At 44.2% G+C, this 14,545-nt stretch overlaps 1 protein-coding gene across 2 annotated transcripts in view; it reads left to right on the top strand.

The window, feature by feature from the left end:
* HADHB (hydroxyacyl-CoA dehydrogenase trifunctional multienzyme complex subunit beta) overlaps positions 1 to 10,923 on the top strand; it is a 341,378-nt gene extending 330,455 nt beyond the window's left edge. For both annotated transcript variants that reach the window (XM_085613199.1, XM_085613198.1), the window contains exons 14-16: positions 7,771 to 7,845; positions 8,289 to 8,453; positions 10,446 to 10,923. In XM_085613199.1, coding sequence (XP_085469325.1) covers positions 7,771 to 7,845; positions 8,289 to 8,453; positions 10,446 to 10,481 — 276 coding nt within the window. In that variant the 3' untranslated portion in view covers positions 10,482 to 10,923. The remainder of the gene's footprint in view (positions 1 to 7,770; positions 7,846 to 8,288; positions 8,454 to 10,445) is intronic.
* Positions 10,924 to 14,545: the final 3,622 nt, after the last annotated feature.

Below are 14,545 nucleotides of genomic sequence, written 5' to 3'. Positions count from 1 at the left end.
CTCCCCTTTGATGAGAAACATCTGTTTGGCCCTAATGTCGATGTAGCCCTTAAAAATGAAAAAGGAAACAGATACGGCAAAATCTATGGGAGCCTTGCAGTCGCAAGCTCCCAGACGCTCCTTTTGCAGTTCCACCTTTAGAAGTACCACCAGAGGCTACTCCTCCGACAGCGCCTCCACTTCCTACTAGGCCCCTACCCAATCCACCTTCACTAGGTGTTACTAAAGAGGCAGTTACAGGGGTAACAACAACAAAGGCAGATGCTAAACTAACACCTCCCGCTCTGCCTCCACCCCCACCCAGTGACTTCCCTCCACTACCCCCAGTGACTTCCCTCCACTCCCCCCAGACTATTCCACTCCAGTCGGGGGCAGACTCCACAATTTCCTTTCTGTCTGGGCTACCATCACCTCAGACAGATGGGTGCAACAGATAATTCAATCTGGCTCGTGTCCAGAACTAACATTACCCCCCCCCCCCCCCCAACCATTCCGCCCAAACAGCGCCCAATGTCACAGGAACATTTGTCACTTTTAAAGCAGGAGGTGATCTCCCTCCTACAAGAAAATGCAATGGAACCAGTTCCTACCCACCAACAAAACAAGGGAGTTTACTTCCTATATTTTCTCATACCAAAAAGGACGGCTCTCTAAGACCAAAACATACACTCAGACCACTTTCACATGGTCACACTCCAGCAGGTGCTTCCTCTGCTCTCCCAGAACGACTTCCTGACCACCATAGACCTCAAGATCGCCTATTTCCACATTCCCGTTCACACCGCTCACAGGAAGTTTCTCAGATTCGTAGTGGACGGTCACCACTACCAATTCAAAGTACTCCCCTTCGGAGTCACCACAGCGCCACAAGTGTTTACCAAGTGCCTAGCGGTAGTGGCAGCACACCTGAGAAGACAACACATCCACGTCTTCCCATACCTATACGACTGGCTCTTAAAAGCCAGCTCATACAACCAGTGTGTACAACACACTCGCGCCTCTATCCAACTACTTCACGACCTGGGCTTCACAGTAAACTACGCCAAGTCCCATCTGCATCCGTCCCATGTACAACAATACCTTGGTGCCACCATAGACACCTCAAGAGCGTTAGCCTACCCCAGTGCTGCCAGGATAGGAAGCATACAGGCTCTTCGCGCCAAATTTCAACCACAACACTCTCTTCCAGCCAGAGTGTTTATGCAAGTTATAGGGATGATGGCCTCTTGCATATTCATAGTACCTCATGCAAGCCTCCAGATGCGTCCTCTCCAAGAGTGCTTAGCACACCAATGGAACCAGGCTCAGGGTCAATTATCAGATCTGGTGTTGGTAGAAGGTCGTGCCCATCGCTCTCTGCAGCGGTGGACCACCAAAAACCTTTCCAAAGGGCGACCGTTCCTAGAGCCGGTTCCTCAAATAGTTCTAACTGCGGACAGATCGCTCTCCGGCTGGGGAGCTCACCTACTACATCACACCATGCAGGGCAGGTGGACAACTCAACAAAAGTTACTCCACATCAACCATCTGGAGTTACTAGCCATATTTCTAGCCCTAAAAGCCTTTCAAACAAACGTCTCAGGCAAGGCTGTCTTAGTCCGCACAGACATGACAGCAATGTACTACATCCAAAAACAGGACGGCACACACTCTGCAGCTCTCTCAGCTAGCACAGACCATATGGAGTTGAGCCATACCTCAAAACATATTTCTCCTAGCCCAACATGTCCCAGGAGTCCAAAACACCATTGCAGATCTGTTGAGCCGCCAAACACAACACATCCACGAGTGGGAACTTCATCCACAAGTTCGTCAACCATTCTTTCAAATGTGGGGGCAACCACAAATAGACCTCTTCGCCACCCACAAGAACGCCAAATGCCCAAGCTTCGCCGCCAGATATCAACACCCATTGTCCAAAGGCAATGCGATATGGATGAGCTGGTCAAGCAGATTTGCGTAGGCTTTTCCGCCTCTCCCACTCATTCCATTAGTGGTGCGCAAACTACAGCAACATTTCCTACCTCTCATCCTAGTTGCTCTGACTTGGGCCAGACAACCGTGGTACACAACATTGCTGGAACTCTCCGTAGTTCCGCACCAAAAGTTACACCTCTCTCCACGCCTCTTAACCCAGAACCATGGAGAGATCAGGCACCCGGACCCAGCTCAGCTCAACCTTGCGATCTGGCTCCTGAAATACTAGAATTTGGTTACCTTAATCTTCCCCCCTGACTGTATGAACGTCCTTAAAGAAGCTAGACGACCTACCACTAGAGCTTGCTACGCAGCCAAGTGGAAACGTTTCGTGATTTATTGTCACAACAATGTCAATCCCTTAGATGTGTCTATCCAACACATCATAGGCTACTTACTACACCTACAAAGATGCAACCTAGCCTACACGTCTATTAGACTACACCTTGCTGCCATAGCAGCGTATCTACAAAATAGACATCATCTATCACTCTTCAGAGTACCTGCCATAAAAGCCTTCATGGAAGGCCTTAAGAGAATAAGTCCCCCTCAGAGTGCCACCCTCACCGGTGTGGAACCTAAACATCGTTCTCACAAGACTAATGGGGCCTCCATTTGAACCTCTACATAAATGTGAGCTTCAATTTTTAACATGGAAAACGGCTTTCCTTGTAGCCATTACGTCCCTCAGAAGGGTCAGTGAGATACAAGCACTCACCATTCAAGAACATTTTCTGCAAATGCATCATAATAAGGTTGTTCTCCGCACTAATCCAAAATTCCTTCCTAAAGTCATTTCTCCCTTTCACCTCAATCAATCTGTGGAACTGCCCGTATTCTTCTCGCAGCCACAAACCATTGCAGAAGGAGCTCAACACACCCTAGACGTCAAAAGAGCTTTACTCTGCTACATAGAGAGAACACAACCTTTTCGCAAGACCAAACAACTATTTGTGTCTTTCTCACCACCACACAAAGACAACCCCATCTCCAAATCTGGGATAGCTAGGTGGATTGTTAAATGCATGCAGATTTGCTACCACAAAGCAAAACGAACGCTATCTGTTCCCCCTAAAGCCCACTCTACACGTAAGATAGAGGCTTCCATGGCATTTTTTGGGAACATCCCCTTAGATGATATCTGCAAAGCAGCTACATGATCTACACCGCACACTTTCACTAAACACTATTGTGTAGATGTGCAAACTAAGCAACAAGCTAGTGTGGGCCAGGCTATCCTCAAAGCACTGTTTCAAACAACTGCAACAGATACTGGTGGTCTCCGCTAGGAAAGGGTACTGCTACACAGTCTATGCACAGTGTGTAATCTGCAGCTCATATGCCTCGAACTGAATATGCTACTTACCAGTATGCATCTGTTCTTGGCATGTAGAGCTGCAGATCTACACACGCCCACCCGCCACCTACCTTTATCTGTTCCAGTTTTATCTTATTTAGATACAACACACATTGGCATCTTTCCTGTTTCTTACAAAGCTCCATCATTTCCCCGCTGGCGAAAAACAATCTGAGGATGGAGCCGAAGCCCATGCGCAATATGATCCAAAGGAGGAGTCACATACCTCTAAAGAGAAAAACAACTGCAACATCCGTGCCCAACACCAGATGGCAATCTATGCACAGTGTGTAGATCTGCAGCTCTACATGCCAAGAACAGATGCATACTAGTATGTAGCATATTCCTTAATGACTCAGCTGCCCCCTTCCTGGACCTCTTAATACCTCCCAACTATGATATCATTAGGTTGGACAGATCCTTAGGCCAAGGTGGAGGTATTGCATGTTTACATCGGAGCAATCTTACAGTGAAGGTACTACAGGCTGATTTTCTGCCGTCCTGTGAATACCTATGCATTGAAGTGACTGGGTGCAACAATCACTCCTGCAAACTGCACATGTTTTACCACCCACCTCAGCCAATGCAGACTTCCACGGCTCCCAAATCTTCCTGGGAGATTTCAACCTCCATTGGAATGATGTAAACAATGTGGTGGTTAATAGCCTTAAATCTTTCCTTCTTGACCTCCACCTAATCCAAATCTGTGACAGCCCCACGCATATCAAAGGAGCTACCTTAGATCTCATCATTGGTAAGCCCAACTCCATCCTCCTGGATTCTATCCTCCCGTGTGATTGGACAGATCACTATTGCATCACCTTCCGTATCGTGGATTTGGTAAGAACGAGTAAAGCCCAGCCTAAGAACCCAAAACAGTTGAAAAGATGCCAACGGAACATCAACCCGCATGATCTGACTGCTCTCTGTGATAACATTCTGCCCCCCACCAAACATGTCGGATGTCCACGACCTTTATAATAACGTAATGCGGAATGTATTAGACTCTGTCGCTCCACTACAGTTCAAAAGAATCTCCTCTAAACTCTCCAAACCATGGTTTACTGATAGTCTCTATTCAGAAAGAAGAAACCTAAGACTTGCTGAAAGGCTGTGGCGGTCCAATCCAGCCCTTGAGCATCTCTTCCACCTAAGATTCCTGAGAAGCACTTCTAAACGCATCAGATGCTCAAAGGCCACTTTTTTCAGAACGCAGACCAAGCAAAAAAAGTCCAAAAAACAGTTCAAACTCATCCAGTCCCAAGCCAATAGACATCCGAACTCCGCATCACTGGGTCAAGGGACATTGCCCAACTGCGAAGAATTCTCAAATTTCTTCATAGATAAGACCAGTAAGATTGAAACTGAATTACGATCTGCCCATAACCACCTGTCGATCATTCCACTAACCCCCCTATACCCACCTGTTAGGGATTTCATGGTCCCGGCGCAACCACACCTCCCCAAAAACAATGCCTCCTGGAGTCTCTTCCAAACCTTGGATGAATGCGCTATATGCAAAACGCTGTAGACTCTGAAACCTTCCAACCGCTACAATGACCCGTTGCCTTCGAACCTTTTCCCGGAAGTTAGATCCTCCCTACTAACATTGTGGACTACGATCGTCAATGCCTCACTGCGGCAAGGTGCTATTCCAGATTGCCTAAAAATGGGTCAAATCACTCCGATTTTAAAGAAACCTACTGCGGATCCCTCGGACCATGATAACTTCCACCCAATCGCCAACATCCCCACCTTCGCAAAGCTCCTGGAGAAATGTGTGCTTGCCCAATTCTGCAACCATATCGACCATTTCCAATCCCAATTCTGCAACCATATCGACCATTTCCAATTCCTGGAACAATGCCAATCTGGTTTCCGCGTGGGCCATAGCACAGAGTCGGCCCTAACGCACATTGCTGATGATGCGTTAAGACTGCTGGACCACAATGAGTCGTTCCTACTGATCCTTCTTGACTTTTCGTCCGCATTTGACACTGTCAAACATGATAACCTAATTGTCCTCCTGGAACACAGGATGGGGTTGTCTGCACCTGTGCTTAACTGGTTCTCTTCATTCCTCCTGAATAGATCCCAACGCTTCAAGGTGAACGAATCCCTGTCCCATCCTGCACCGGTTACGCTGGGGGTTCCCTAAGGCTCAGCACTCTCTCCCACACTCTTTAACTTGTTCATGGAGCCTCTAACAGAAATGCTGAAATCATCCAGCATTCACTATCACATGTATGCGGACGATACTCAACTATACCTGAAGATCGCCTCCCCTGAGGACATTCAGTCCCTCACCTCAGTCCTGCTGGAAACGCAAAGCTGGCTGACACGTAACCACCTGAAACTAAATGCTCTAAAAACAGAATTCCTCCTTATCTCAGCCCACAAGCAATCACCAGTCATTGAACAATGGTTGAATCAGCTTACGGCTCTTAACTGCAGACCTCACCTCGTGGACTCGAAATCCTCACTTGGTATCATACTAGACAAAAGTCTGAACATGTAAAAACACATCAGTTCCCTCACCAAAGGATCAAACTTCCAACTCCGCATCCTTAGGAAGCTCAAACCCGATCTCCCTGCTCATGACCTAAAGGTTCCAGTGCAAGCATTGGTGATCGCAAAGCTGGACTATGGCATTGCAACACTGTGTGGCCTGCCCAGAGTGAAAACTGCTCCCCTTAGGGTGACCTTCAATTCTGCGGCTAGGCCCGTAACAGGCACAAAAAAATTCAACCACATCCCTACGGACCTGCTAGTTCTGAAATGGCTCCCATATGAAGCATGGATTCAGCTGAAAATTGTATGCATGACGCACAAAGCCATCCACCTCAAGACCCCGATGTACCTTGCTCAGAAACTGGAGCTCTCATGTGGTTCAAGAGCCTCCAGAAGTGCCAGCACCCTCTTACTTAAACCACAAATATTCAAGAAAAAAAAGACCTATAATGAAGCATTTTCAGGTATGGACCTGGAACTCTCTCCTCTTCCCCCCCCCCCCCCCCCAAAAAAAAGTCAGGGTGATCCCTTCCACTGTCCTCTTCAAATCAGAAGTTAAAGGGCTCTTGATGAAGAAATATCTGCCTCAGTCTGCCCTCCCCACTTGACTCCCGGGCTATCGACGCTGCTTTGAGTCCTTGAAGCTAGGCTCATGAGAATGTTGGACATTCTAAGTCTATGTACTTTTCGATATGTTGAATATCTGGGTTTGCATGTAGTCGTCCTACTGCTCAATCTGTAAAGCGCTCTGATACCCTCAGTGGTCATGTTCGCACTATATAAAACTCTCTAAATAAATAAAATAAGCTTGCCCAAACAGGATTAAAGAGGGCCAACAGGATTGCATGACCCCAGGTATGAGCTGGTCTTGCCCCTTCAAGATTTGAGGATATCCCAAAGATTTGAAACCTGCAAACTACTTGGATGGCCAGCCCTGGAGATCAGTGGAAGATAAATATTGGTTTAATTGACCAGTTTGTTGTTTGTACTTGACCAAGAAGAACCTGCACAACAATAGAAGGGAGGGAGACTACGCCAGAGCCAGATGTGGTACTGGTCCCTCCAGACTATAAAGTATTTGTGGGGCAGTCTTGTTGAAAGAAGGAAGACGTCCCTGCCTGCTGAAGAGCTAGAGTGCAGATGCGAGAAGTGACTAGCTTCATTGCCTATCAAAGCAGGCTGCTAGACGAGCCTACTTAGGAAACCTATCCTGGAAATGGGAAGAAAGCCAGCCGCCTAAAGGAAGCAACGCTGAGCACAAAGACATCTGCTTAACTACCGTGAAGGGGGAGCCTGCTTTGTCCCAGACTCCTCCCCCCCTCCCCCCCCATGCCCCTAGGGTGCCATGTACATAACCTCTGCTACCACTGTATGAAGCTTTGGAGAATCCAGACTTCGACCCCTGCCTTGTGGTCCCATTCCATCACTTGGGTGGTTTCCTGCAGATTATGTAACCTTCAGAGTTTAATTTGTAGCCCTTATGGTTCCATAGATATTGCCAGTTGAATCAGTCAAAGGAACTCCCTTGAGTCTAGTGGCTCCTGGACTTCCCAAAGCCCACAGTGGTTGTCACCGTCCCATAGCGCGCATAATTCCCTACAGATCAGTTTAACTTCTTTGCTACATTTAAATTACAGGTAGCCACCCTAGAAATATTAGAGGCACTATATTGTATTTGGATATGTCTGCAGAAACTGAACATCAATAGCGCCGTCTGGAAAGATGACCCTTTCAGTGCAATATGGTAATTAATCAGAAACTGGAAAAGGGGACATGCACGGTTTATATACAATCTATCTGAACATGTAATACCCACAAACATTGGACACATATATCAGCGTGCGCATCATATCCTGCCTTTGTGTACAGGACTGTTAAAAACCATCTGTTTGTCACTGTTCACATTTTCTTGCTTTTCATCGTAGGGGCAGATTTTGGCAAACCTGAAAGCAATGGATTCTGATTGGTTTGCACAGACATACATGGGCAGGAAAAGCAAGGTAAGGCCAAGAAATGGAAATCTATGTGATTAGCATACGCATTGTAAGAACTTGGCTACATTGTGTTTTTGAGACCTGCAGTGGCTAAATATATAGTCTTGTCCTTCGCTATTCAAGTTCTTTGAAACTAATTTTTTTAATATGTTGAAGAGAAATGACCAGCAGTATGGATGATTTTATAACACCTCTTATGGTCTTGAAAAGATTGACAATTAAATTGTGTAATATGTGTATTTAGCCAATACTGGTGACAAGCATACCCAGCTATATTGTCTTCACCTCTACTCTGCCATAGAACCTAGAAGATGTATCCTACAAATATTCAACCTGATATATGGGCAGAAAAATCAAGTCAAAATGTGTTTTTCATTCTGTAGAAAGGTAAAGGTTGTTTATTATTGAAGTTAATGCATTGGTTTTTTTTCTTTGATCTTTTCTTCAAGGTTGGAGCTCTACCCATGGATAAGTTCAATACATGGGGTGGTTCTTTGTCCCTTGGACACCCTTTTGGTGCCACTGGATGCCGGCTGGTAATGGCAACTGCCCACAGACTAAAGCAAGAGGGCGGCCAGTATGGGGTGGTGGCTGCATGTGCAGCAGGTGGCCAGGTAATAACCACATTACACTTTCGTTACATTATCTTGAGGTGAAGGACCACTAATGGGAATTTTTGTTTTTTTAAATCGACTAAATGCTATAGAGTTTCCTTGCATAGCATGGATATGATTGATCCCGTATACATCAACCTTTGTGCAAATGACTGGCAAGATTGTATGTTTGGTTAAAGTTTGGTTCTCAGTAGTGTTTATATTATGTAGGAATTTTTGATTGAAGGTTCAGGACTGCCCTACTTACTTTTTTTTAAGACAGTATGCACTCATAGGAATTGAAAATGTTTGCTTCTTTTGGGTTATAGTGACTTTCTCATGGATTCCATCTAATAGGGTAGAACATGGTGCAAAGTTAATAATTATTCTAGGTCTAGCTCGCAACGTATTTGGTCTGAATTTACTACTGAATAGCTGATTGACCAAATAACTCTCACTCATCTGCGCTGACCAAACAACTCTCACTCATCTGCGCTTACCCTATCAATCTCGTAGCTTAAGTATGGAAGAGATCTTTCTCAGACTTTCCCGGCATATGCCTGATTCTTTTAACCACATGTGTAGCATCTCCATGTTGCGTAGACTCTGCATACTCCATGTTGGGAAAAGAATGTTCAAAAATCGATGTGTGTGCTTGTTTTCATTCCATCACTTTTGCAACACTGGAACCGGTGTCATTCAGGTTTACGTTTATATATGTAGATGGTTGTGGGAAAGGAGAGATACATCTGAAGTGCACACTTCCAGTCAGGTGTCAGTTGTGGCCTGAAGTATTTAATGGAAAAGGCAGAACACCCACCCAGTCATAATGTTGTGGTTATTCACAAACCTATGCAGCACGTTTCCCACACCCATCTACGGTTATCTTTAAAATATCAACCCCATAAAGGTGCATTCATGTTTCTGCAGAGCAGGTGTGACGGGTGGGTGCTTCTCAGAGTAGCATTACACATTTTTAACCTCTTTAGAGTTATGATCTGGTATTTTTTGCACTTTGGAAGCCCTGTCTATTCCTCCAGGCAAAAGCTTAACATTCCATTGCTCTATTGGGCCTAGATTATGTTTGGCTTCTTTTTCAGCATCTTCATGCTACATTATATTCCATTTTGTGGTGAATGCTTGCAATAAGTGGATCACTCCTGGAAAGCTTCAAAGTATAGCCTTGTCCTGAATATGCACACATCCTTTTGCCAGAGCTAGACTAGGCTCCAAAACGCAGTTTTCAGCTTACTTTATTCCTTCACCTCTCTCCAAAACCACAAGCTTGGTTTTTTAAAACATTGGCTAAAGTAGATCTGATTTATAGAATTAATTTGGAGTGAAGCATCATGTACCATGTTGGTTTGGGTCCTGCTCAGAATAAGTGTTTGAAATCTGATTCCCATTGCAGTATTGATTTTCGATCAGCTACGTAGATGCTCACATGTTCCTCTCTTGGTGATATCTTTAGACCAACTACATATTTATCGTGCCCAGTACTGCTGTATGGGCCTGATGTGTCCCTTATATTCTTTTTCCCTTACATTTTCATTTCTTTGACCTGCTGATACACCTTTAGCTGTAAATGCTAGTTTTGTTATTTCTTTATAAAAATTCTAAAGGCGCATTCAGTCAGTATTGAATGAATAGAGTGGCTCAGTAGAGGTCATGGTGGTTTGCTACAGATTAAATGATAATGTCCAAATATCTTGTATGCAAAATTTCCTCTGGTTGGCACCCTACTATCCCTTAATTATTGTGTTATATTACGAACCCTGTGTCTCTTGCGAAGGGGGGGGGGGGGGGGTTGGGGGTTAAGTTGTGGTTAACCCTTGGCCCCTCTGGCCAAGAGGGTTTAGCTGGTTCTTCAATAAATGATTTCTTCTTCTCATTATTTGGTTGCCAATGTAAGATCTAGCATTCAGTACTGTCAATATTATGTTTGGCTAAAACTTCCATTTTGCCACCAGAGACTAGTAACCGTGTTCTTTTTCTGTTTTCCTTTATTTTCAGGGACATGCAATGATTGTAGAACTTTACCCCCAGTGATAGGATGGGATATTTCAACAGCAGCCGGTTCAATGCACTAATAAAACCGAAAATGCACACTTCCTTTACTAAAAGAGCATTTTCTTAACCTGTAAATAATTCTAGTTGCCTTGTCTGCAGTTTTGGGAAGAAAAAGTATTGGAGCACTTCAATGATATGGTTGTAGCGCTGCAGGAGGTTGTTTACCAAAGCCTTACAAAGAAGTATATGGGGTTCATTTTAGAAACCGCATTAGAATAGCAGCTTGAAGCAATATCATTGTAAAAGATGACTTCAAATTGTCTAGGTTCTTCAGGCTTATAATTCAGATTTTTGGCTCGCTTAATGCTCGCCATGTTCCACATATTGCAGAATATTCAGTCTCATGAATTTGTTTTTTAGATCCAGCGTACTGGAGATGGAAATTGTTGCTTCAGAGTCTCATTAAAGAAAATTATTTTGATGTGTTTCTTTTCTTGAAAACCTTGTGAATGTGCTGTTGAAGATTTCACACAAGTGATGATCCTTTTTGTAAAGTTTCTGTCATGTAAGGTTGAAGTTATCCAGAGGCTACTTCCTTTGACACAAGTAACTTTTATGTGATATATGGCCATTTACTGAGCTTGACTGGGGCCTTTTCTGATTGCCCAAAGTACTTAACTCCATAAGAAACTATTACAGACACTCCTTCCACTCGAACTTGAAGGCCTCCCCTATTAGGACTAGGATTGACCAGAATGATGAACCGGCTACATTGTCCACTGTGAAATTACTTAAGCAGGACCATCTCGAACTGATTTTATTTACAACAAACTGCATTTGTCCCAGTATCTTTAGAAGATAACTAATCGGATACCCTCTAAAAGGAATAGTATTTGAGTGCCTTTCAAGCCTGGATCTTGCTTTAAATTCTTTGTCCTTCTTCACTCTTGCACTTTGTAGTGATTCACTCAGAGGTGGTCTGGTTGAAGAGTGAGTTTATTGAAAGGAAGACTACACAGCAGTTGATAACCACAATATTTATACTTCCCTTTCTTGGTATGCACAGGAATCTTGATACGAATGAGATCACCCACATTAAGAGAAACAACCTTGACACCCGTTTGTCAAACCATACCTTTTGTTTACTCTGTACACAATCTGAATTAAACGTGACAATTTCCATAAGGGAATCGACATTGGACTCCGATTTTAACAATTTGCTCATCCATCCAGGCCTGAAACATGTATTGGCCCTCCTACCCCTTAGAAGCTCAAACGGGGAAACCTTAGCGGATGAGTGGGGTCCTAAAAAACCAAAGCATGCTTTCTAAAGACTTTATAACATCATGGTTACCACCCACAGCCCACGTAACCTACTCACCCACCACCATTCATTCTTTCTACAAGACCATTGGTCTGTGGGTGATCGAGGAAACTTTTTAAGTGTTTCACACCACTAGAAGTCAGGGAAAACTCAAATTCTTCACTTAGAAATTGAGTCCCATTATCTGAGACAAGGATCTGAGGAAACCCTTCTCTCAGAGAAACATATTTCAAGAAAGCAATAACGCTGGTAGAGCTAGCTTCCCTGACAACCTTAATCTTAGGCCATTTAGATGCATAGTCCATCAGAACTAGAATGTACTTCTTTCCCAAAGGTAGAACCTCGTATGGACCCATGATGTCAACTCCTACCTTTACGCAGGGACCAGAAGGACATTCAATAGGTGAAAGGGGAGGAGTAGAAACCTTAAAGGTTTTCTCAGCCAAGCAACACACAGAACAATTTTCCACCAGTACACCAATCTCCGCATCCATGCTCGGCCACCGGACGTCCTGACGAACACGACGTTTGGTGAGCATAACACAAATGTCCCTCGTGAGCTTTTTTGACAGTGGTAGGTTTAATTAGAGTGAGGAGGTATAAGTTTGTCACATCTCAGGAGTACAACATCCTCTAAAGAGATTTCAGATTCAACTTTCCAATAGGGCTGCAAGAGGGGAGACCATCCCTTTTCCCTAGGCCAGCCTTCTTTGACAAACACACACTTGTTGAAAAAGACTATCCTCTAACAAAGCTGCTCTCCAATCCTCTTCCGACCCAACAGCCAGATCAGAGACGTCCATGGCAGTCACAAAGCATCTTCAGCATCTTCCTCACACATTTCTTGGAAGCCAGTACCTTCACATCCATTACTGTTTTGAGGGAAACGATAAAGAAAATCTGGCCTAACATTCCTACCGCCAGGGATGTGAGAAACATCAAATTGGTATTGAAGCAGCTTGCTAACCATCCTTGTTATCCTGGGCGTACAACACTTACTAGGACCAGAACCAAGGGTGGAAACAAGAGGTTTGTGGTCTGTGACTAGTATGAAACGTCTTCCCCACACATAAGGACAAAACTTTTCAATAGCCCATAAACAAGCAAGTAATTCCTTTTCAATGACGGAATATTGGACCTCAGCGTTCCTCAGCACCCTAGACGCAAAGGCAACAGTGTTTTCTCTGTCTCCACAATTTTTTGTGTGAGGATAGCGCCTAAACCCACTTGACTAGCATCTACAGCTATACAGCCGGGCAAATCGGGGTCAAATGAGGTAAGAGCCTCCCTGTTCTTCAAAGAAGATTTGACTACATTGAACGCACGATCACACTCCTCAGACCAATCAAATTTGACTCCTAACTTGAGCATATTGCTAATGGGCCGAACAATTGAAGCATAATTAGGAATACATCTTGAATAGTATTCAAAGAAACCTAGCAAGGACTTGTCACCAGTCTTGTCTTTGGGTACAGAAGCATTGGAAATGGCATCCATAAGTCCTTGCCTAGGCTTAATACCTTCAAGTGATAGTAAATGACCAAGAAATTCAATCTCTTTGCAAAGAAACGTAAATTTTTTCGGACTTAAGAACAATGCAATTTGTTTTTAAATGTTGCGTACTTTTCTGAGGATGGTGTCATGTGAATCATTATCTTTGGCATAGATCAGCACATCACCCTGAAAGACCAGCATCCACCTCCCTCAAAAAGATTCTGCATAACCCTCTGGAACACAGACGCAGCGGTGGCAAGCTCAAAAGGCATTCTTCGATATCGGAATGTTCCAAGAGGGGACACAAATGCTGTGAGGGACCTGGAGTCGGGGTTTAGTTCAATTTGGTGATATGCGCTAGCCAGATCCAACTTCGAGAATACTTGTGCACCCTTGACACTAGTGAAGAGATCGTTCATTCTAGGCAAAGAATGGGAGTCAACCCAGATCTTTTGTTGAGAGATCTGAGGTCAACACAAATGCGCAATTGTCCATCACGTTTGCGGGCCACAACCATCGAGATGATTCTGTAGGTTCGATGATGCCCCTGTCACACAAGTCTTTGAGTTTGTTGTTAAGGTCATCCTAATGCTAAATGGGACACCTCTTAGTTTGTGCTTGACGGGAATAGCACCATCCCTTACAATTATTTTGTGTTTGAAACCGGATATTTTTCCAAGCTTATTACCAAAAACAGAAGGAAATTCGGTTTTCCATTTACTTCCCTCATCTTCACAGGTCACTAGCATAACTTGCTCCTTGGTACCCGGTTTGAGTACCATCCCAAACAATCCCTGGTGAAACCACCCGAGAATGTTGAGCCCCTTGACGGCAACGTAGATTTTCCCTCTGATCCTTCTATCTTTGAACATCAGAACATCTTCAATGGAACCTAATAGTTCAATTTTACGTCCCTCCTAGGAGACAGGCGAGCGGTCAGGAGGAAATAACTCTGTCACCCCATGTTTCGGTTAACAATTTATGAGTTATCATGATAATCCTAGCACCAGAGTCAACTAACAGTTGGAGTTTTTTTTATCCCCGAGTATTTCAACAATGGGGTCAACACATAGAGAAGGATGACCTGATACGGGTTCATTTGACACATTACTAGAGAAAAAATCATCACGAACAACAGAAATGATCTCATTTGTGTCGCCATCAGATTCTATAACACAAGCAACACTCTTTCTTAAATTTCCTCTTGACACAATTTAGCGTAATGACCCTTTTTTTTTTTTATTATTACAAAGGTTTCACATAACATTAGCAGCCGGGCATCTAC

This window comes from Triturus cristatus, chromosome 6 (assembly GCF_964204655.1).
Source record: "Triturus cristatus chromosome 6, aTriCri1.1, whole genome shotgun sequence".
Taxonomy (NCBI): Eukaryota; Metazoa; Chordata; class Amphibia; order Caudata; family Salamandridae; genus Triturus; species Triturus cristatus.
The sequence above is the reverse complement of the archived record's forward strand: the minus strand, read 5'-3'. Positions and strand labels throughout refer to the sequence as shown.